Below are 24139 nucleotides of genomic sequence, written 5' to 3'. Positions count from 1 at the left end.
ATGCCCATGAGTAAATTGCTGAATTGCTATTGGTGTAAAATCTTTATTTTTTTCATTTTATTTGTCATTTGTATTTATTTTTTTTTTTGTAATTTGGTTCAATTACCCTGTAATTGTCTTCTTTTAATTTGCAGATAGCATTGAAGCTAACATTGAGGCCTCTTCTTCCAATGTAGAATCAGCCAATGAGCAGTTGGCAAAAGCAAGTCAGCACCAAGTAAGTGGGACTAAAAAAACCCCTACAAATGCTTTCAGTGATAGTATTTACAATCAACAAAACACCTGGCAGCTGTGAACCACTGGGCACATGGATTTGTGCTACCTGGAAAGATTATAAAGCATATTCTAAGTATTCTAAACCTTTTTTTATAAATAAATATTGATATATATATATGATTAGATTACCATAGCACAGCCAATTTGCTTTAGAGTAGTCATTAAGAAATCTGCATATTAAACAGACATTTGCCAGTAGGAAAGTCAACAATTAGCTACTGTTGTTCTTGGAAAGGCACCATAAAAAGCACATCATTTAAGTGCATATGTGCTTCTGTTTGGTGTGTTTCCCTATAATCAGGCAACAGTACTTTAAGAAAACAAGTTGAGTTGTCAAACAACACAATGTGGTTGGTGAATAATGGCTGTGGTGGTGGTGTTCAGCACTTTTCAAAAGCAATTTGAGGGAATTTTTTGTGAATTGTTTTTTTTCCTTCATTGGATCAAGAATAAAACATAAACATACACACACAAACATTAATCTTTTTGAAAACAGCTTGCCCAGAAAGAACTCTTTGATGGTTATAGTTAGTACTTTCTAGGGGGATGAAGGGGGGTGGGGGGATGAACAATCAAAAAATTGTTATCAATTGCATTCTGACTGACAGAAGAAAAACCTGCTAGTTTTCTTCTTTCCTCAAGCATAAGTTGGTGATTTCCATGTGTTTGGAGTTTTGACAAAATTTAGCTGAGGTCGCTTTCAGACCAAAGGAGAAAAGCTCACAGGCATTCTATTCTGATGCAATAGAGTGACGTGATTTTAAAATTATCTACAGCTCATTTTCTGGTGAAACACATTGTCCCAATTTAGGGTAATAAGGGTGAGTTTTGTAGAACTTTTGATATTGCGGAAAATAAGCGCTGTCTCTGGCTCCATGTTGGTTTTTAATGTATATACATTTAAGATAATGTGCGTCGCCCTGCATGTAATCCTGCATTCACTTTGAAAATAACTTGTTACATGAAGTCTAAAATGAAACTGGAATGGATTTAATACTTGACCTGACTGTAGAGCTGATTGCAAAGCTGCAAATGAGTTAATGATGACTTTGGCTAAGAAGGTCAAAGAGGAGTCAGGCAGAAAATGAATGCAGCACAGTCTAAAGGCTCTGCTTTCTTCAGCCAGCAGGAGCTGCTGAAATAGCCTGCCCAGACAGGAGGCCCTTTTTCCTCAGATATGTTCATCAGGAAAAAGATAAAGCCAGTTTTAGCGAGGCAACCCCTGCCAGGGGCATAAATATGAACTGATTGGTGTACATGAGAAAACAGAGTCTCTCTTGCACTTGAAACAAGCCCATAAAATGACAAATATCAGTTAAGAAACTTTGGCTGCTAAAGGAAATGTGCAATCCAGATCTCCTGTGGAGCACAGGGAACTGTCCTGTGCCCTACTGGATGTGGATCACCAGAAAAATGTGTATAAACCTGCAGAGTCCTTGCTTCTTTTTTGCCAGGGTTGGGATTAAATGAGTGAGACAATATTTCTTGTTCGGACTCAGATGTTTATTAGTTCTTATTTATGTTGCAGTCTCACAAACCCTGAGTTCTACAGCACTTCACTATAACAAACTGAAAATTGAGACCCATTTCTCTTTCTACAAGGCCTTTTAAGGATAAATTTCTAATTAAGAAATGACACCTAAATTATTTTTACTTTTAACCCAATAACCAACCACCCCTGGCTCGAAATGAGGATTTTTTAATCCAATTGCACAAAACCACCCAAACCCATGGAGAAGAAGGTGAAGGACCAGCCTCCTCCCTAAAACCTCCATCTTGCTTTATATACGTATTACTGCATTCTAAAACTTTAAACTCTAAGTTTTCCACCATGAGATATTACACTTCTACTCAAACTCCACACCCATAATCTCAGTTCTATCATTCAATTTTGGAAGCCTTCTCCACAGCCTCAGTTTAAATGCATGTTCTCTTGGAGGTCAGTGCCTGTCAGCACAGAAAGTCTAAAATTCGCAGCAACCAGGGTTCCAACATAAACCCAGCTCCCTCTGTGTCACCATGAACAGAAAATGAGGTGACATTTTTGTCACTTCCACTGCTGGCCTGGGGCTGGTCAAGTTGCCTCATGTGTTGTGTGTCACAAAATCTGCTCATCTTACACCCAAAGGGACACGGTCCCCATGGTGGGACAGGAAGGGCCCCGGTGCCACAGCCCTCAGGGATGCTGCAGGGAGGAAGGCTGGTGCCCCTCGCAGACATTTGGATAATGCAGTGTGAGTGCAGACCGTCCTTCCTGGTGTTTTGCCTGGTTTTGGATGATTAGGAAATATCTGGGATGGGTTTGGGAGAGCCATCAGCCAGATGGCCCAGTGGGTGAGATGCTTTTAAGGGACCTGCCAGAGCTCTCCATGCTCCAAATTCCATCTGTGCTGCTCAGGGACCAAAGGCACAAACTGTTTCTTAAATCTTACTGGGCAGTTTTCCTTCTCATGTTAAGCTGCTAATTCATGAGTGTGTTTGCTTGTTACTTATGTTACAGTGTGATTATCCTGTAAATGCAGGCTGGCTTACAAACATTTGTTATTTATTACTGTTTATATGTATATAAACGTGTGTGTGTGTGCATGCAGTATTTTTATTAGTAAGTGTAGTGTTTTTATTAGTCTACGAACAAATACATGCATAAATTGAGAAATCAGAAATGTCAACACCACTGAAACATTTGAGTTTAAGACCTTCTGTAGAACTTAATGGAGGGATTTCTGTCAGGAATAATGATTCAGTGGCTGGTTATTTAGCATAATATTTGCATGTAACCCATGCAGTCACTTCAACAATACAACTTGGAGAACAGTCCCAACCTGCACATTAACATAACAAAGAACCAGTAAATTGTTTTTACTTAGCTACTAGAAAATAAGACATTTAGTTTCCCTGAAATGCTAGAAATGTTTAAAAAAGAAGTAAATATCTTCACAAGGAGCTCCTTTGTCTGCATTTTAAATTTGGTAAGGTGCTCCTTCCTCTTGAGATGTGTGCTAACAGCAGTGTTTTATTACTTTGAGTGAATTCTCATGTGCCCCATCTAAACTCTAAAAGATTAGTGGGAGCTGTCAGAGCTTTGGAATACTTATATAAAAGCAGATTTTCTTTTTCTTTCATTTTAAATTATAATTGTAAAATAATTGTTTCTGCCTAAACTATTTTTTACTACAAATCACAGTTAAGCTGCCTCAGTGCATTATCTGTGGGAACACACAGGGTCAAAATGTAGATGAAAGCAATAGGAGTTGAGTTTTGATACAAAAAGGAAGCCTTTTTTCCATATGAAAACCCTGCTGGTCACAGAAATGTGACAATTTTGACTTTTTTATCCTACTTTGACTAGAAAATAAGAGTTTGAAAATGACTGAGAGGCAGACAAATGTGGCTGGGAGAAGCCAGTAGAAATTCTCACCTGCACTGGTCCTGCTTCCATGTCTTTGTTTTTAGTATGGGTCTCATTTCTCTTGGGCCTTGAGCAGGAATGATGACTCCTGCCATTAATACCAACAGCCCAGATTTGCCTCTTGAAATTTCCTTTTCCCTGCCCCCAGAGAAAATGATTCATCCCACCCATCTCAAAACACCGATTTTAACTTGGGTCAAACTGCTCTTTGGAAGAGAGGGATTTATTGGACCAGATATGACTGTGTTTGGTGGTGATGGGTGTTTAGGTGTCTAAACCTCTCTTCCATGATACATGAGGAGGAATTGCTTTCAGCACATCTTGTCTCATCCCACAGGAGATGTCTGACATAGGGAGGTCTGCTGGCTGCCTCTTAGGAAAAGCTTGTTTTCTTCATTAAATTGAGATTATATCAATTATACTACAAATATTCCATGGAAAATCAATCCAAATGTCTCTTTATTGGGAAAAAGGGAATATCTAGACACCCAACCTGCCCCTGAGGTTAGTTTAGGTGGGCTGGACATCACACCAAAGGGGTGGTTGTGTGGAGATGAGCACTTTTACTTTCCTCACTTTGCTCAGAGCTTTGTGCAGGTGGATTGAGAGGAAGGAGAAGAAACCAACACAAACTCCATGGGTGCACATTAAACCAGTTGCTCTGTTTTTTTCCATGCAAAGTTTGGCCTAAGCTCAGCTTGGCCTCACTGACTGAAAGACTCTGTGTGCTGACTGCTGAAGCTAATTTGTTTTGGAAGAGCTGCTTGTGTTGCTCTGATTCATGCTGGTTGCTTTCCTTCCCTATATCCTCTGTGAAAGTCAAGCTAATTTGGATTCCCTGGCATTGAAAGGCAAACAACAGTTCAGTGACCCACTTGTGTAGTCTAAGAACAGTGAGGTTTTTTCCAGTAATGGAACAATTCCCGGGTCTGGCTTGCATGGGTACACACTTTGAAGGCTGGAGCTCTGAGGAAAAAAAAGCTTCAGAAATCTGTGATATTTGCAAAAATCTTATTGCCTGGTGACCACTGTGATAAGGGTCTGTCTTCAACTTTCACTCAAATTACTCATTGGTATTTAAACAACAAAAGAAAATTTGAGTTTCAAAAATCACCTTCTCAGAGTCATTGAAATTTTTTGGCATGGTAGCCTCTCAAAGCACTTGTTGCTTATAAATATTGTGATAATGAAGATCTCCTCCTTTTCACTGTAGATATGATCTAAGACCTTGTCTTTTGCTGCCACTAAATAATTTTAAACTTAGTTTTATAATTAAGAGCCAACTGGCACCATTATTGCATCCTGACCTGTTCAGCAGTCACACAGCAACTGCAAAGCCATGGGGGACCAGTGTGGTTGGATTCTCTTGATGCAAATTGAGGCCATTTCCCCTTAACCTGTCACTTTGTACCTGGGAGAAGAGACCGACCCCCACCTGGCTACACTTTCAGGGAGCTGTAGAGAGTAAGAAGGTTCTCCCTGAGCCTCCTTTTCTCCAGGCTGAGCTCCCTCAGCTGCTCCTCATCTTGATGCCTCAGGTTTTAGCTTTTATATTTTTCAGATTCTGTGCTGCTTTAGTGTATATTTCTGAGTTTCATATTAGGGGATAGCAAGCCCTCTTAACAGAATAGGGAGACAAAACAATTCCTGCTCTAGCTGGGGACCAAGGACAACTGATCCAAATTTCAGGCCCAAGAACATAAACAATGGCAGAATGAAGACAGAAAACCAAAAAGGATGGGACTTCATGGGCTGGAGCGGTAACTGGACAATTAACTCCAATATGCAAATGGACCAGAACTTATAAAAGTGAGCGACCCCATGACTGGTTGTGCGTTTTGTGACCATTTTGAGTTCTCTTGGGTGTAGCCCTCGCTGGGCTCTTGTGCTGCCAAAGGTGGATCTGTTGAGGCCTCTTAATAAATCCCTCTTAATAAATCCCTACAGCTCCCTGAAAGGAAGGTGTAGCCTGGTGGGAGTCGGTCTCTTCTCCCAGGTAAGAAGTGACAAGTTAAGGGGAAATGGCCTCAATTTGCATCAAGATAATCCAACCATGCTGGTCCCTCATGACTTTGCAGTTGCTACATGACTCCTGAACGGGTCAGGATGCAATAATGGTGCCAGTTGGCTCTTAATTATAAAACTAAGTTTAAAATTATTTAGTGGCAGCAAAAGGCAAGGTCTTAGAGCATATCCACAGTGAAGAGGAGGAGATGATCTTCAAAAGTGTGAGACCCCATGACTGGTTGTGCATTTTGGGACCATTTTGGGTTCATCTTGGGTATAGCCCTGGCTGGGCTCTTGTGCTGCCCAAGGTGGATCTATTGAGGCCTCCTAATAAATCCCTACTTTATTCTTTAGCTCTGTCCAGTCTCTGCTCTAGGTCAGCCTTCACAAGGCATCAATTAGACTGGTGCTCCAGACCCTTCACCAGCAGCAGTTGGTTGGAATAAAACTTCTGCCTCCTTTATTCCTTGCTCACTGGCTCCCTGTAAACAGCAGGCTGAGTTTTCAGATTGTAGAGTGCTTTGTTTTGAAGCAGCTTCTGCCTTTGCCTGCTTTTTTACTGTATTTTAATGCAGCCATTTACAAAACAGCTGCTTTCCGTGGGAAGTGGTGTTCGAGTCAGCGCCAGTCCATGTGATAAATGAACTGTGAGAATCCAGCAACTTAACCTCAGCAAGGTCTGAGCCACAACATTTATTTAAAACTCTCTTTGTTTTCTGTAAATAATGGATCTGTGTGATCAAATATTTATTAAGAAAGGGGTTGTTTAGAGCTTTTGGATGTCATGTGTTCCTGTGTGTAAAGGTAAAATCTTTCAGGCCATTTTTAATCACAGCAGATCATCTCTTCATTTGTACCATCTAAAAGGGGGAGATGCCTGATCCAGGTTATAACTTAGTTTGGTTTTTTTTTTTCCTTCCCTTTATTATAAAGCACCAACTTTTTTGGGAGAAAAAAAATAAAAATTGTCCACCATGGGCTCATTTTTTATTAAAGACAAACCATTCAAGAAGGAAGAGGAAGGGGCATGAGTGGAGAAGGGAAAGAATCCAAAGGAGGCCATGAACATGATTTGAGGGATGGAGCAGCTTTGCTGTGAGGAAAGCTGAGAGAATTGTGATTGTTCAGCCTGGAGAAGAGAGGACTCCAGCATAAACTTATTGTGGCCTTTGAGGTACCTGGAGGGGCATACAACAAATCTGGAGAGGAACTTTTACAAGGGCAGAGTGATAAGACAATGGGGAGTGGCTTTGATCTGACAGATTGCATGTTTAGATTGGATATTAGGAAGAAATTCTTCCCTGTGAGGGTGGTGAGGCCCTGGCACAGGTTGCCCAGAGAAGCTGTGGCTGCTCCATCCCTGGAATTGTCCAAGGATGGGGCTTGGAGCAACCTGGGATGGTGGAAGGTGTCCCTGCCCATGGCAGGGGATCGGAACTTGATGATCTTTAAGGTTCCACCTGACCCAAACTATTCTGTCTTTTGGTGTGATATGAAAGACTTGGGAGCAAGTTTAGTGGTGAGCCATTGGTGATCAATCTGTTTTCTCTGGTGAGAAGATGAGTAGGTAGGACAGAGATTTTACTGACTGTTCACCTTGGTGGAATGCAGCTCTGGGGCTCTTCCAAGTCAAGAATATTCTTATTTTAAGAACATCACTTACACTGATTGTGGTGGCCTGCATTCAGTATTTCAAAGGCAAGCATTTTCTCTTTGAAAGCTCTGCACAAGTCTGATCTGTGATGAGTCAGAGATGGCAGAAGGAAATCACAGACTGTCTTTTGTTTTTCTAATTCATTTGTTTAACAGAATCTCTTTCCAGGGTACAATTTCATTTTGAGGGGTCAGAGATTAAAAAGCAATTTTCCCTTGCTAGCAGCAGCATAAACTAGTGAGTTACATTTCTCTTAATGGCCTCATTTAACAGAGGAGTGAATGGAAATCCTTGGTTACTGACTGGAAAACCACACTTAGACTCATCTTTGTGCCCAGTGGCAGCACATATAATAAATTGCACTGCTCAAAGGTCAAAGCTTTGAGAAATTGTATTAAACTTACCTCTTAATGGGCTAGAGATACCAAGGAGTTAGGAATATTATCACTGGAGATGCATACCTAGCTGGGATCCATGGAAATGAGGAACAGAATTTAAGTATCCTTGAGTCCCAGCTGTGTAGCCTGAAGTGTTATTGCACTGGGCTGTGAGCTTGTCACATCTCATCAAGCAGCAAAATGGTCAAGCTTGGTCAGTGTTTGCACTGGAAAGCTCTGCTGAAAATCTGCACAAGCAGGCAGCAGAGTTCTCCTGCTCAGCTTTCCTGTCTGCTGCAGGGACTCTGTCCAGGCAGTGTCACCATTCCTCAAGTATTTCATGTAAAGTCACTTGTAGCCACTTTTGTCCTCACAGAGAAAATCAAGGCAATTTTCCCAAGAGTATTTCTGGGATTTACATTCTCTGAACCTCAGAGAATGATTAAAACAATTCTTGTCTTATTGCTGTGCCTATATTTGTGCAAAAGTAGAATGCAATATGGAGATTTTTTACCCAAAGTCATGGTGTTTTGTTTCCTTGGCCTATCAGGGCCAAGCTTGTGTGTGTGTTGGGACTGTTGGCTGACAATCAAAAGATGTGCGATAAAGTGCAGTTGAGTGCTTAGAAAATTCAGTTTAAATGTAATGTAACATAGTGTAATATAATATAGAATAAAATAGTATAATAAAGTGATTAATTAGCTTTCTGATAAGATAGAGTCAGATGCATCATTCCCCTCCCCTTGTCGGGGACAAAAATGTTATCGATAGTCACTGAAGCATCAGTGAGTCAGAGGAGGCCACAGAGGGGTTGGAGGTCTCCAGCCTGGAGAAAAAAAGGCTCTTGGGGAGACTTTTAGAGCCCCTTCCAATGCCTAAAGGGAATGGACAGGAAACCTGGAGAGGGAATTTTAAGAAGGGCTTGGATTGGCAGGACAAGGAGCAATGGCTTTAAACTGACAAAGGGTCAATTTCTGTTAGATATAAGGATGAAATTCTTCACTAGGAGAGTGAAGGCCCTGGCACATATCACCCAGAGGAGCTTTGGCTGCCCCATCCCTGAAAGTGTCCAAGGCCAGGTTGGATGAGGCTTGGAGCAACCTGGGATGGTGGAATTTGTCCCTGACCATGGTGGGGGGTTTGGAAGGCGATGATCTTTGAAGTCCAACCCAAACCACCAGCTGACTCTTAAGATGCCACATTGGTTTTCAAAGCCACAGTGAAACTAATAGTTGAATTCTACTCTGGGGATTTATATTCCAGTCTCTGTGTCTTGATTTTTAACTTGATTTGTTTGATGAGCACCAGTTTAACAGCCCATCTTTACAAAGGGACAGTGTAAGGGATCTGCAGTCAGTACAGTGTCATCTCATCAGACTTGGTACTTAAAATTTAGGCAGCTGGAAGAAAATAGGCTAAGCTTCCTTCCCCATGCCTCTGGAAGATTGTTCATTCTGTTTCTCTTGGATATTGTACCTCAGTCTGTGATGAACAGTGCCCAGGAAGCAAGCACCTTCAAAAAAACACTTTACTAGACAGTGAGAGTTTGACTTCTTTGCCTAAAAATTAATATTTCGTATCCTTTGGAGCTGAGTAGAGAATCCTGCTGCCCTTTTGGCTTCTGCCATGGAAGGCTGTTGTTCCTCCCCAAATCACTTTCACCTGTGCTAGCTGTGTTTAAATGCTGCAAAGAACCTGGGATATCTCCAATGGTCAGGAAGCAGCTGAAAAAGTAAATGCTTTTTCCCCTGGTGTGCTTTAATAACTGTATTGATCATGAAGGGAAAATGATATGTAAGGAGAAAAAAGCTACAGAAAACGAAATTGCTTTTATTTCCATTTTGACAAAGCCTGGGAGCACTTTAATCAAAGGTGTTTTCCATATTCCTGAAAGAAATCACAGGCCTGGTAGGACACCTTTGTGCCACAGCTCTGGGGTCGTGGCCTGGCACTATCAGAAGTGGAGAATGGGAATTGTTAAGTTCAACTTGTGCTCAAGAGGAGAAAAGAGAGTCAATTATAGCCTTTCTAAATCTGACTTCAGCAACACGCAAAGCTCTTGGAAACATTTTGAAATGAGGAATGAAAAGCAAAGGAGTTCTGTGCAGGGTGGGACAATTTGGGATTTCATTTCACTTTGAAAGGGTCATTGCATATCTCTCTTTGTGAGGAGAAAGGATTTCCTTAGACAAAGAGACACTTGACTTCCTGGTCTCCAGAGAAATATTTTCTATAATTCCATCACATGAGGATTGTCCTTGTTTAGAAGATTTGTAGGAGAAACTTGTTCTTCTATGGCCAGCTCTGATGTCTCCTAATTTTCTTCTACCTCACACCCTGTTATGAGTTCAGCATTGTCAGCTCAAGCCTTTGACAAGATTCAATCATTCCTAAATTCCCTGCTGGGGAATTAAGGGATTAAGGTTTTCTGCAGAATGGATTTAGGAGACTGGGAAACATCTACAGGAACCTGCTCCCCTTCACAAAGCACAACTTCATTTTTCCTTTTTTATTAAGGTGACTCTAGGAAAAAACAATTTGCAAAGTGGGTCAAAAATTCATTATGATTTTTATTTTACAGTAAGTGCTGCATTTGATCCATTTTTAGTGGGCTTGGGTATATTCTTCATAGTTTTTTGGATTTTTTCTAGTGAGCCACGAGGTATCATTCTTCCTTTTTACAGACAACAGTGCTGTCCATTTACAAGAAACAATTCTTGCATCAGTTCTTTTTTACTGTAGAAGACATTTTTCTTACACAGACCTGAAGCATATAAAAAGTAAAATAAACTCTATTTGTATTTATCTTTCCTCTTTAGAGTCCGTCCCAGTGGATATTACCTTTTCTCTGAAACATTTTTTTTGGTTAAGAGTTTAAAAAAAAGGGAATAATCTGTAACTTCAGGCTTTCACTGATGTCAAAGGCACATTAAGGGAAGGAGAATAGAGCTTTATCCACTGTACAGATCACATTTGCTGATTTAATGGTACTGGGGAGAATTCATGAGTGTGAAGGTAAGTTGTCTTTTTTTTCTAAGCAGAGAAATCTTAAATTCTGCTCACTGTCTCCAAGCTTTCCCTGACTCTTCCCAGCTGTGCCTTTAAAAGGGTTTATTACTGAATATTGAGTAGTATAAGGATGCTAATCTTGCTCTAGTTTGAGAGATTGCAATCTTGTTAATACTAGGCCATGTTTCTCCCTATCCAGGCAAGATTTAAATAGATCTTAAACTAGTGAAGACACAATTAAACCTAATTTTTGGTGACTATCAGCATGGCTTCCTTACATCTCAAGAAGAAGAAAATCCAAGTGCTGCTTTTCTTTGCCACGAGCAATGAGCATGGAATTCATTGCAGCTCAGCTGATGCATGGGGTGGGATCCATCCAATACACTTTGGGTGTATTCAAACTAGGAATTAATCATTGGCTGTGCTGCCCAGGTGCTCTACATCCTCACCAGAGATTTAGGAAGCATTTTGGTTTCATATGGCTGCTGGAAGATGGGATCAGTGATGCCACAGGGTCCCCCAGACTACGCGGTCTGTACCAGCCCCAAACGTGGCCTGTGCTGCATCCCTCAGCTCTGTGTGGATGTGCCAGACCCCACAGGGCAGCTCATATCCAGATTTTTGTCTTTGGGTGGAAGTGAGCCACGCTGAGCAGGGGAGATCCCATTGCAGGGCAGTTTATTCTGCCTGGCTTGAGAACACAAGCTTTCGTTCCCTCACAAAAAATAATTCTCTAATTAATTTTACTTTAATGCGGCTTTAATTAATTTAATTCTCTATTAAATTAATTAATCCTAATGTGGCTTTTGTGTGAGTCTTCATCACATTAGAATAGGGCACTTTAATCTTCTTTCTGGTGCTGGGCACTCCCTTTGAGGCACTTTGGGGCAGTTACTGAGGGCATGGGAAAGCAGCAGGAGGGATCTGAGAGCTGCCAAACCAGACTGCAGAGGAAAGATTACGAAAAGAGTTGCTTAAACTAAAAAAGAAAATATAGAGTTGAAGATAAAGGTCTCTTGGTACATAAAAGTCTGCTGCATAGAGGGAAAGAATAATCACTGCTTTTTTTTCTTTGTTTATTACAGTTGGGAAGAACAAGAAGTAATGGACTTAAGCTGCAGCAGGAAAGAATCAGGGCTGATATTAAGAAAAGCTGTTTAATGATAAGGAGATTGAAATACTTCCTGGGGAGATTTTAGAGTCTCTAGCACTGGATATCTGTAACAGTATCTGGTGAAGCATATTTCAGGAATGGTGTTTGTATAATTGCTTTTACTGTTGCCTGTCAGATCACGCTGCAAGGTCCAGTGTAAACAGGACATGTTCATATTGTATCACAAAGCATCATTATCTAATCAGAAAATGCTGCAGCCATGAATCATTCTTTGATTTTCGTTGTCATCCTTTCCTCATCCCCTGCCTTCTCCTCTCCAAAGTTCCTGTTTGGAAACTGCTTTAGGGGCCAAAATTGCTGATTTAGTTTGACAAAGGTGATGAGATTGAGCATTTTCTGTCAGCTCTGCTTAGAATGGGTGCTGGGGACAAATCATAGAATCATGGAATGGTTTTGGTTGGAAGGGACCTGAAAAATCATCCCGTTCCAAATCACCTTCACTATCCCAGGTTGCTCCAAGCCCCATCCAGCCTGGCCTTGGACGCTTCCAGGGATGAGGAAGCCACAGCAGCAGCCTGTGCCAGGGCCTCACCAGCCTCACAGGGAAGAATTTCTTCCTAGCATCCCATCTACATCTACCCTCCTTCAACTTAAAGCTATTAAATTCCATAAACCACTTTATCCCAGTATTTTCTATGTGGTTTCCAGGTGTCCCAGATTTGTTGTCCAAGCGATTTCCACAGAAGCGTGGTCAATAAAATCCTGGTGGGTGTCCTCAGCAGTCTTTGGATGAGGCAGCTGAGCCACACAGGCATTGATTTGACATTTGTGGGAGCTGGCATTGTACTCTCTTTTAAGGGTAACAGATAATCACCACATTTCACTTTAACAAGCTGCTGGAATTCTGAGTTCTGGTTATGTTTGATTAGCATCAGGGCTGGGAATAAGGAGGATTTATAGGAAGAGGGAAAATGAATGTGATGGTAGAATTCAGGAGGGAATGAATCCCTACTGCTGAATTAAATAAGGCCGGGGGCTGTCCTGTGAATCCAAGGCCTGGTTATGTCCTCATGATTAAATTATGAAATAGAAACATGGAATGGCTTGGGTTGAAAGTGACCTTTAAACGTCACCTAATCCAAACCCCTGCAATGAGCAGGGACACCTCCTGTGCAGAAAGGGACAGAATCCAAACACTCCACTGGGAATGGCCCCTGCCACGTGCTACACAGGACCTGGGACATTCCTGGGGAGAACAGAACAAAGATGCACCCAACAGGATGCATGGATGATGAAGAGCCACCATTTGTGCCTCTGCCTCATCCCTCTTTGAGTTATGAGTACAGAAACAGCTGCTTTGTGCCAAAGCTTGTGCACAGACACTTTGTTTATTTTCCCCTTGCCCCAGGGTTTTTGTATGACAATAATTTAGGCCAGGTCTGAGACACATCCCTCTACATCCTTGGATTACAGAGTTGAGATGCCTCCATGGGAGCAGCACCTTTGCCTGGGAGATAAGCTGAAATTCAGCCCCTTGCTCTTGGTCCCTTGGTGCCATTATTCTGCCCCTCTTGCCCATGTTCTGTGCTGAACCCAACTTATTTATTTGTCTCTCTGTCTTGGCCTTGGATCTCCTTGATTTCCTCTCTGGAGGTCCCTGACCCTTGGGCTGACCCTGATTTTTGCCACTGGACCTGCTTTGCTCTTGCTTTGGATGCTGAACCCTTGTGTTGCAGACATTTTTTCATGCAAATCTTTTCATTAAGATTTTTTCCTGCTGAGAAGCTGAGAAGCTTCAAAAACAACATGTAAACAATGGTTATCTGCTGCTGTGGAATGCAACAGGTGCATCTGTGATTGGCCCATCTTGGATGTTTATAATTAATGGCCAAACATAGCCCAGGTAACTTGGACTTTCTGTCTGAGACACAAACCTTTATTATTCTTTTCTTTTCTATTCTTAGCTTAGGTAGCCTTATAAAATGAAACTTTTTCTTCTATTCTTTTTAGTATAGTTTTAATGTAATATATATAATGAAATAATAAATCAAGCCTTCTGAACATAGAGTCAACATTCTCATCTCTTCCCTCACCTGAAAACCCCTGTGACCACTGTCACATCCTTGGTGATGAGGGTGCTGACCCAGCTCCCCTTCGTGTCCCCCCCATCCTGGTTTGCCCTCCCTGGAAGAACAGCTTGGGCTTGCAGCTCCCTGGAAACTCAAAATAAAAATTCTCTCAGGGGTGCATAAACTTAATCCCTTTGAAGGGTTTCTGAGAAAGCTGAGCCCAGTGTTCACCAGCTCTGGTTGTTGTGCTGTGAGTCACAAGAAACCTAAATTTTATTTCTGATTGTCCAGTCAGAAGTGAACTTGGTGTGCTCTTTGTTCAATTCAGTGCTTTTTTGTTTTGGCTCTTTCTGTTGTTGGTTTTGGGTTTGTTTGGTTGGTTTTTTTGTTTTTTTGGGTTTTTTTTTGGATAAAACAGAATAAACAGGAAAGAAAATATAAACAGAAGAAGCATTTTTTGACCCATAGATTTTGAAATAGCTCTGGTGTGATCAGTGAGGATATTGAATAGCTGTTTTACTAGCTACTTTTCCAGGGCCAAAAGGAGTTCTTAATTTGATAAGACATGGCTTTTTTTGGTGCTAAAAGAGATAATAGAGTCCAAGTGAAGAGGGGACTGAAGCTCTACTTGGACCCTTGGGCTCTGATAGAAACTAATCCCAAATAACACATGGAAACAAATCTTTTCCACCATGATCACAAAGATGATGGTCATTAATTGTCCGAAAGCCTCTATAAATGGCAACTAGAACTCACAACTTTTAGGAACAGATATGCTGGAGGACAAAGGAGAGATGGCATATTTCTGTTTCAACCTGGAAAGTCACTGTAGAGAGAAAAAGAATGCTGAATATAGGTACAGCTTGCATAAAGCTGAATTGTGTTGGCAGGGAAGACATTGAATTCTGGGTATTGCATTTAGAGAGGATTTAAACATAGCAGAGGATCAGCAGCAAGCCATGAAGTAAGACCTGAAAGTCCAAGGATTTGGAAATGAGAGCAGCATGCCCAAGACCAGGCAGCAGATTGATCTATGCAGCAGGAAATGAGAGCACAGAGAAATACAAAGCAGCAGAACGATGGGGGAGACAAAGTTGAGCTTACTTTAAATTATTTTTTTTAAATTTAAGGTGCTCTCTAAATACTTGGAGTGTTTTCCAGCATGCAGCAAAAGAGCCACCAAGTCATAGCCTGCTTTGGGTGTCACTGCCTTGAATCTGGAGAATCATGGTGGAATTGGGACAGGAATAATCTGGCAGAAAGAAAGCAGAATACAGCCCCCACTCTGACCATGCTGCTTCTGCACCAGCTGAGGGATGCTGTCTTGTTGTTTTTTAATTCCAATATTGTCTGCTTTCCCCAGCCCCAGAGATTGTGAAATACCTGCTGTGCTTGCTGGCTGTGGCACTCACCTGCTGCATCCATGGCCATTGCCACCAACACCAGGAATTGGATTCCATCCCCAACATCTTCCCCAGCCTTTTTGAGCAGCCCTGCCTTCAGTGACAGGCAGTTTGGGTGTTGTTTTATTGCTTTTCCCTGGTCTTCCTTGCATTTTAGCATCCAAAGCTAGTTAGGATTGAACAACAGAAAGAAGTTGTTGAATTGGTGTTCTCCAACAGATCAAACAATCCTGGTGTACCTGCTTTGTTTGCACAAATGAATAAATGTTGGTTCCTGTGTAGCCATCCCCAGATGGCTCTTCGGGGAGAAACAGGCATAAACTTGCAAAGCTTTGCCCCATGGATGGGGTTTTTGTGCTTCATTCTCTCAATGCAGTTCCAATCCCTGAAGCCCAGGTAAGGAGTCAGCAGAATTTCTTCATCATAAAATCAAAACAAAATAATTTCAGATCTATTGATGGAGAGCAATAAGAAAAGGACTCACCTCCAGAAGGTGGAAGGGAAGACTTATTTTTCACAGAACTGCAGAATTGTTGGGGTTGGAAAAGACCTCCAAGATCACCGAGTCCAACCTTTGACTGATCACCACCTTGCCCACTAAACCCTATCAGAAAGTGCCACATATTTTGAACACTTCCAGGGATGGTGACTTCACCACTTTCCTGGGCAGCCTGTTCCAATGCTTAACCACTCTTTCAGTGAAGATTTTTTTCCTAATATCCAACCTAAATCTTCTCTGGCATGACTCAAAGCTGTTTTCATTGTCCTGTCCCTAACTGCCTGGGAGAGAGGGCTGATCCCAAGTTGCTGAACCTACCTGGAGCAAGATGAAAGATGGGGAGGGATGTATCAGGGGTAGAGCAGCATCAGGAAAAGACCTGAGAAGCCTGAAAAATCTGAGTAACTTCAGCTGTAACAACACACCACACTTGTATTAGAAGAGCTTCAGCACAAGTCCCCAAAACTCCCCAACCTAAGAATCACAAAATTAAATAGGCTGGAAAAGACCTCTGAGATCCTCAAATCCAGCCTATCAAAAAACACCACCTTGTGTTTTGTCAACCAGATGATGGCACTGAGTGCCACATCCAGCCTTTCCTTAAACATTTTCAGTGATGATGACTCCACCACCTCCCTGGGCAGCCCCTTCCAGTGTCTGATCCCCCTTCCAGTGAAGAAATTCTCCTGATGTTCTCCCTGGTGCATCTTAAGACCATCTCCCGTTGTCCTGTGGTTGCCTTGGAGGAGAGACCAACCCCAGCTGGCCACATCCTCATTTCAGGGCGTTGTGGAGAGTGGTCAGATCCCCCTGAGCCTCTTTTCCCCCAGGACAAAGCCTTTGTAGCTCCCTGCAGGTTCATTCAGTCTGTCAGCATGCTGAGTGCATTTATGTGCAGTTAAGCTGCACCCTGAGCTGCCTCTGGCTTGACACCTTGCTAACAAAACATGCTGGCCCTTGAAAGCACTGTCAGATGTCAACCTGGGAAAAGCTGCAGATCGATCCAGCCCTGCTGTGGCAGTGCAATACATTGGTTTTTTTTCCCAGTGTGGATGTCCCTGCTGGCAGGGACTGCTGGCAAATCAGAGGCTGCAGCACTAGATGTATAAATTCATACCAACATCTGCACCCTGAGGGTGGAAGGTTGAGGGAAATTCCTACTGTTCCTGTGTTTCCATGGAATGTCCATGCTGGATTTGACTGACAGTCAAGAACACAGGATTTTTAACCAAAACCAAGATTTATTTCGCATTTTGCTCAGTGTCCTTTCAATCATTTTTAAGCAAAACCAAGATGTATTTTAATTGCATTTTTCTCAGTTTCCTTTCAATCACCAAAACCATTTCATTTCAAACTTCCTGTGACTTTACTTGTGATAATCATAAATGGTTTAGGTTGGAAGGGGCCATAAGGATCAGATCACCTAGTTCCAATCCCCGTGCCCTCAGCACTGTCTTACTCACTCTTTTTTAGATTGTATTTGTATTTCTGCTCTGTTCTGCAGCTGGCTGGGGAGACCAAGCCCATCACCCATCCCACCAACATCTGGGAAAGCCCTGTGTCACCTCCAGCTGGGAATGGTTCAGCAGAACTCCTGCATATTAGTTGATCTCATTCTTTTTTTTTTTTTTTTTTGGTTTGGTTTTTTCCATGTTTCAAAGAAAAATATGAGGATTTTATTTACTCTTGTGAGACTTATTCTTCACTCCAGTCAGGCTGATCATTTGCTTGAATGGCTTTTTGAGAGTGGTTTTTTGGTGTTCTTTGGGAAGCACTAAATATCCCCTGCCATGATGTTAGTCCAACACATTTGGTTTGATTTCACTAATTACTAAAAAAAAAAATCTTTTTTTTTTAATGTGTTTTTTTGGTATTTATTAAATGACCTTTCTTCCTAGGCCATATTTTTCTCCCTGTCTTTTCCTAAACATGTAGCTGATTTTTTTTACCAACCTTTTCATAAGAGTGGATGCTCCCCTCCAAACTCATTTGTCTCCAGGCAAAGCAAGTCAATCTGTGACCTGGTGATGCTCAAAATGAAAGCAGAAGGCAGCAGCAGCAGCAGTGAATTATGGTGTCTTTCTTGCATTTACATGAATTTTGTACATCAAGGCTTAGCTAGCTCTACCTTCACCAGGACAAGGGAGGAGAGCAGGACTAACTTTGCTAGAACTCTTCCTTTATTTGAGGAGAATTTTTCATTGCTCAAATGTCAGCATTTTTTAGGTTGCCTAAAATAAGCAGATACATTCAACTCCTTTATGGAATTCTTATGGGGTTTTATTTTGTTTTGGGGGTTTTTTGGGTTTCTTTTTGTTTATTTTTGGACTAAGGCATGAAAATCCAGTGAGAATCAGATGTGCACATCCATGCCCCGTGGTGAGGATGTCTTCATGTCCTCAGCTGGTGAGCATCTGGTACCCAGAAGCACTGAGCGTGAGGTAGCCCTGTAATTCTTGTTCTGCAGATGCTGCTCTTGACAACAAGCCAGTCTTCCATTGAAACTCACTCCTGTTTTCTTGTTTTATATTCCTTTTATTTCTCCTCCATAGCATTCTCCATCAGAGCAAATCAGTGGTTCATTTAAAATTTTTCATTCCCAAGTCTATGAGGTGTCTTGGACTGAACTTGTATGTAGCTTTATTTCATTTATTACATAGCACTTTTCTTTCTTTCTTTCTTGTGGTGTTTTTTTTCCTTTTTTTTTTTCCTTTTTTTTTCTTTTTTTTCTTTTTTTTTCCTTTTTCCAAGCCAAACAGAAAATTTCTCTTCAGGGTGAGAAGTGGCCTTCCCCTCATGCTTTTTCTCTTTACCTACCTCAAAGTGAGGAATGATCAGGATGAGTCAATGGCAAAATAAATCTTTTTGAAGCTCTTGGGGAAAAAAGGAAGTACCTTGATGTTTTATCACTTAAGCTTTTTTACCCCCCCTCATTCACAATCAACATTTCTTATTTTTTTCATTTGTGAAGTTCTACATTTATTTATCTATATTTACTCCATATTCAGGGAGAGGTCAGGGGTGATAATGTGAAAGTCAACATTTCCCATTTGAAATCCCATTTTTAATCTTACAGGAAAATCCTATTCAGGAGATTCCAGTTCTCCCTACACCATGAAAAGTTAAGGACATCCTTTAACAAATGACGTCCAGAGTACCAAAATTAATTAGGAATTGAAAAGGTGTTTTCTGTGGATTTGGGGTGGTTTTAGGATTTGCATGGACCCAGGATGGATCCAGGCTGAATTATTCCCTCTCCCTGCACAGTTGCCTTGTTTTTTTCATAGTCCAAGGTTTGGCAGTGAGCTTCACAAACAAATATTCTGCATTTCCCCCTGACCTTCCTGAGAGTTTCACTGAGCAAAACAAGCACCTGCTTCTCTTTAAGGTGCCCATTGCTCCTTCATCCCATAACACCAATCCTGGCCACAGCCATCATTGCCCAGAATGAGTTCAGTTTATCAAGTCTGGATTTTCAGCCCTCAAAAATCTTCTTTCCTCTCCCTCAAACAAGAAAACATAAAAATTATTCCTCTGTTTGCTTTGCAGCCTCCTAACAAAAGAACTCCGAGGGCGTTTGTTTTACCACAAATGAAGAAATCTGAACTTGAGATTGATCCTACCTATATCCCTGTTCCACATGTCTAAATCCCTTAGGCCCAAATTATTAAAACTATGAAAAGAAAATTAATTCCTGTTGGATAAATGGGACAGAAAGATTGTACTGCCAGTGCCAGCCTCGATGGCATATCTGGGATGCTAAAGGGTGGTACCTCAGGGAAAAGTGCCTTGGAGTAAAGCAGCTTCAAACATGGCCTAATTGAAATATGTTTCTTTAATTGCATTAATCAGGGCCTTAATAGGATTAAAACAATTGCTCCTTTCACTTTTATCCTGTAGCTCCTTTCTTTCTTCACAGAAATTCTATATTGATAGCTGTTTGTGATTCTTTGCATTTCAATTCATATCTTAAAACAGTCTGCTTCCAGCTGAGCTCACTTTCTAACAAAGAATGGAACAGAAAATCCAACTTAGAATAGATTTCCTTCTCCTTATCTGAAAAGGTATTTGCTGTTGTGTGTCCAGATCTAGTGACCAAATCAAATAACTGATGGTTTCTGTAGTTACATTTGGAGCTGAAGAAAGGTAAATTTCAGTCTCAGATTTCCCAGTTTCACACTAGGATAAATTCAGGTAACAAGACTATTTTATAATTTGTTTTGCTTTGTTCCCTTTTTTTTTCCCCTTCTGTTTAGAGTGGATTTTTGGAGGTTTAAATTACAGTTTTATTGTAAAATATTTACTCCAACTTACTCCACTATTAACTAAGTGATGAAATCAGAACTTTGTCCAAGTGTGTTTTCAGGGCAGTGAAAGCAGAACTTCACTTATTGTTACCAGCAGCAGCCACCCCCAGAAAATTTCTAATTTTCAGGTGCATCAAACTAAATTATAAGGAAGCATATTTCACAAAAATCTACAATGGGCTTTAAAAAATCAGAACTCCCCTGAGAGAAGCATTTTTACAAATGTCATTCAGCTGATCAGATTTTTATAAATTTGTACTTTTGTGGCATTATGTACAATCCCTGCTGTGCTTATGAGAACTGCACATTTAATTATTGATTTTTCCCCTCTTTAAAAGCAGAGGGCTGGTTTCCTGTCAAGTCTCTTCAAATCTCCCTGCCTTTGTCCCCCTGGTTTCAGAAGCAGTGGTTGATTTGTTTCTGTTATATGCAAACGTTAATGAAAAATATGAAAATGACCTTGAAAAAATTTTAATCAGTGTGTTCTTTCACAATAACTATAAGGATGGTGTAGAAAGGAAAAAATTGAGCTATGGCAAAATATCTTACAGTAAAAAGAGGTCTTCCAAGTTAAATGTGAATACATTTTACATAATTTTTCAACCTTTTATCCCACCAGCCTGAGAATTGCATATATAGGTGTAGATATATTTCCTTAAGCATTCATAATAACTGCATAAATATGGAATAATCTGAAGGAAATCACCCTCATTCAATGTATTTTGTTTCTCACCCATCCTGTACCTGGATACCAATCACATTATCCTACAGCAGACAGCTGAAATTAAAAAAAAACAAAAAAAACCAAAAAAAACCAAAAAAAACAAAAACAAAACCAAGCAAGCAAGCCAATATCCTAAAAAGCAGCCATCCAATATCCTTTTCCTGGCTGTAAGGAGTGTGAGGAGGGCTTGGCTGGCTACAAGGATCTCTCTCTGAACCTGTGCTGAATTCTCAAGCTCTGCTTCATCACCACTTGAGAAAGAGCAGTGCCTGTAGAAGATCCTCCCCCTTTTAAAAGATCTAATTCAGGATTCAGTGACTTACCCTGGCTGTTTGACCACCTGGCATTTACAGTTTTAATGCCAAATGAGTTGAACCTTACACACTGAACCTTCTGGTTCGTAGCCCAAAGTGCTCCCTAACCAGAGGTACCCGACACTCCATGCTGTGACCAAACAAATCAGGTTTAATCCTGGTGAGATTTTTGCCCTGAAGGGCTGAAATAGGAGATGGTGGGGAATGAGGAATGTTATAAATATCCATCTTTCCCCATAAGTAAACAGGACTAAGTGCAGGGGTTTTAAATTTTTTTCTCTTTCAGAACAGGATCATGAGTGTGGTCCGGACTGAGAATCACTGAGTTTATTTTTCATGGATTTACTGGTAAAATGACTGACAAACTTTAGGGAAAAGCAGATCTTCATAGTGACCACCAGCATAATTTTTGTTTCCAGTCTTGCATGGGTCTTATATAAGATGAATAACCCTGGCTTGTCTCCTAAGATTCCCATAGACATCGATTGGCCCTTTAATTTTTCAAGAGCTTTGAGCTGATGAATATTGAGTTTTGCTGATGACCACTGAGTTTTTATAATTAGTCTCAGTTGCCAAACTCCAACCAAGCATTTAAGACATTGACAAAGACTTTGTCCTCTGACCACTTACAATTCTTGCCACATGGGCCATGCTCTTAAAAAGTGGCTCAAAAACCATCAATTTTTTAACTATGCCCTGAATGGAAAAAAAAGTATTATTTTGTTCATAGCAGTTTTCAGTTGTAACATTTGCCACTATTTCCATTATTTGCTTCCAAGTTATTAGGGCTGTTATTTAATTAATTTGGGGGTTTTTGTTTGTTTGTTTGACTACAAACAGGTGTATGTGCAGTAGGGCACTCACTGATTTCTACATAGAGTTAAGAATAATGACCTTGAGTAGCATTATTGTATTGAAAAACTCTTTTAACACAAATCAGCTCTACATTCCCAAGGATAAATATACCAGCCAGTTCCTCCAAAAGGTTGTGAGGAGAATTAAATTCAAAAAAGAATAAGCTTGTGAGCAGTTCAGAGGTTATAGGAGGAGCATTCATATAAAGAATGTTCGATAGACTGCCATGTCCTCCTCTTGGGAAGTGTTTGTGCATCACTTTCAAGAAATAAATGGCATTTTGTATAGAAATGCTTTAGCAAAATCGGTTTGCTTTTGATGTATGTGAAGTCATAATCTTGTAGGGGTCTTTTCTGTGATTCAGCTGCTCCATGTGACGTTCAGCTCTCTTTATGTATCTGGCTTGCAGAAGGAAATGCATGTATCTATTCCACTAAGAATGGATGTTTTAGCAGGTGTCAGGTCATAAAATCACTTTAGACCACTTCTTGGAGCAGTTTATGATCACTGGATATTGTATCTCTGGTCCATGATATGGGGCATTGCCATATTGATTAAATGCCTTAGGCTGTTGCAGGGGAAAAAAATAAGGATATTTAATCAATAGACCTGTGCTTTAGTTACTGTTCCTGTCAGGTTGGAACAGAAATAGCTCAAGAAAGGGGCAGCTTCTCAGACAATCTGAGGGAGTTAAAGTTTGAAGAAAGCTAAATAATGCCTTTGCAGACCTGTGAGGGAAGATAATCAACTTAGCAATTGCAAGAGTGGAGATTGAGTTACCAGATCAATCTTGCTTAAGGGTTCAAAAGGGCTGAGAAAGGGACTTTGGGACTTAAAAGGGAGCCCCAATGAAACAGTGGCTTAAACATGAGTGGAATAAATTCTTCTGGTTGCCAGTGATGTGTCCTGATCCTGAATGTTGGATGTGTGAGGAATAATTACTGCTCAGCTAAAGCACCTCCTTCAGTGAGAGACTCCAAGGATGAATCTCTCTGTGACTGTGGTGTAGTAAAAGGGAAGAATAAGTTTTCCCAAGACTCCTTAACACTGTTATTGAATCTTATGATTGTGATGTTTACTTGCCATTTTTTTATTTTACCTGTTATTACATTACTTTAACTTCATACCTATATCTTTAGATATAATCCTTTCAAGTGGCCATTCCACCCAGAAAAAAATCCAGGACAGATGAGTCCCCCTGAGGATGTAGGAGAAGGATTTAATCCTGCTTTGAATAGTCAAAAATAGGCACCTCTTTCTGCCACATTGCAAAAGGGATATGGAAAAATCCCAAGTTGAAAAGAATAGCATGTATGAAAAAACTAGAAGTGTGTATAGATTATTGGAATGAAGACTTAGAGCAAAGTTTACTGCACTGTACATGCACTGTGCTTGAAGGATAATACTGAACATTGAGGGCTCTGAAATGTAGCAGAGAGAAAACACAACAAGAATCAATGCCCAGAAGCTGGAGCCAGGCACTTTATACTTTACTTCATTATTTCTAACAGAAAGGGTAATAGAAAACTGGTGGAGATTACTAAAAGAGGAGAAGGTTTTTCATCTTCTGCTGCATTGCAATCCCCTCTGCTTGCCTTCCTCAGGGCTAGCTTTTTCTCTGAGGGAATTATTTGTACCTGATGCTTGTGAAACGCTGTCACAGGGAGAGTGGCAGCCTCAGACAAGCCCTGCCTTGGACTTAAATTTTCACAACACTTTAAGGAATCGCTCTGGCCCACAAGTTCTAAAGATGGCAAATCAGATCTATTTGTAAAAATTATTTATTTATTAAGCAGATAAGAGATATTGAATGAAAGATCTTAACCAGAGTTACTTACTGCACAGTATAAACTAAAAGAACTTTTGGTAGATCACAGCATAGCATAAAACAGTGCACTATATCAAGGTACCTATAATTAAGCCAGCAAAAAAAACAGTATTGATTAGGAGTTGTGTCACTATAGGACATGAAAGAACACAAGCTCACACCACTGCTCTCAAGGTGAAGAAGAAGGGGGAAGTTTATTTTCTGACTCCAACATTTACAGTTTTCCAAAAGTCACAATGGATTGGAGGTTGACAGTGCCACCTCTCCAATGACACTGGACAAGCCAACAGTCCA

The 24139-nt window shown here is 40.8% G+C and overlaps 1 protein-coding gene across 4 annotated transcripts in view; it reads left to right on the top strand.

Moving 5' to 3' along the window:
* Positions 1–24139, top strand: part of TSNARE1 (t-SNARE domain containing 1) — a 470695-nt gene that overhangs the window by 297976 nt on the left and 148580 nt on the right. For all 4 annotated transcript variants that reach the window (XM_058814748.1, XM_058814721.1, XM_058814730.1 and 1 more), the window contains one exon: positions 135–217. In XM_058814748.1, the coding sequence (XP_058670731.1) occupies positions 135–217 (83 nt within the window). The remainder of the gene's footprint in view (positions 1–134; positions 218–24139) is intronic.

Source organism: Ammospiza caudacuta, chromosome 1 (assembly GCF_027887145.1).
Source record: "Ammospiza caudacuta isolate bAmmCau1 chromosome 1, bAmmCau1.pri, whole genome shotgun sequence".
NCBI classification, from domain to species: Eukaryota; Metazoa; Chordata; class Aves; order Passeriformes; family Passerellidae; genus Ammospiza; species Ammospiza caudacuta.
The sequence above is the reverse complement of the archived record's forward strand: the minus strand, read 5'-3'. Positions and strand labels throughout refer to the sequence as shown.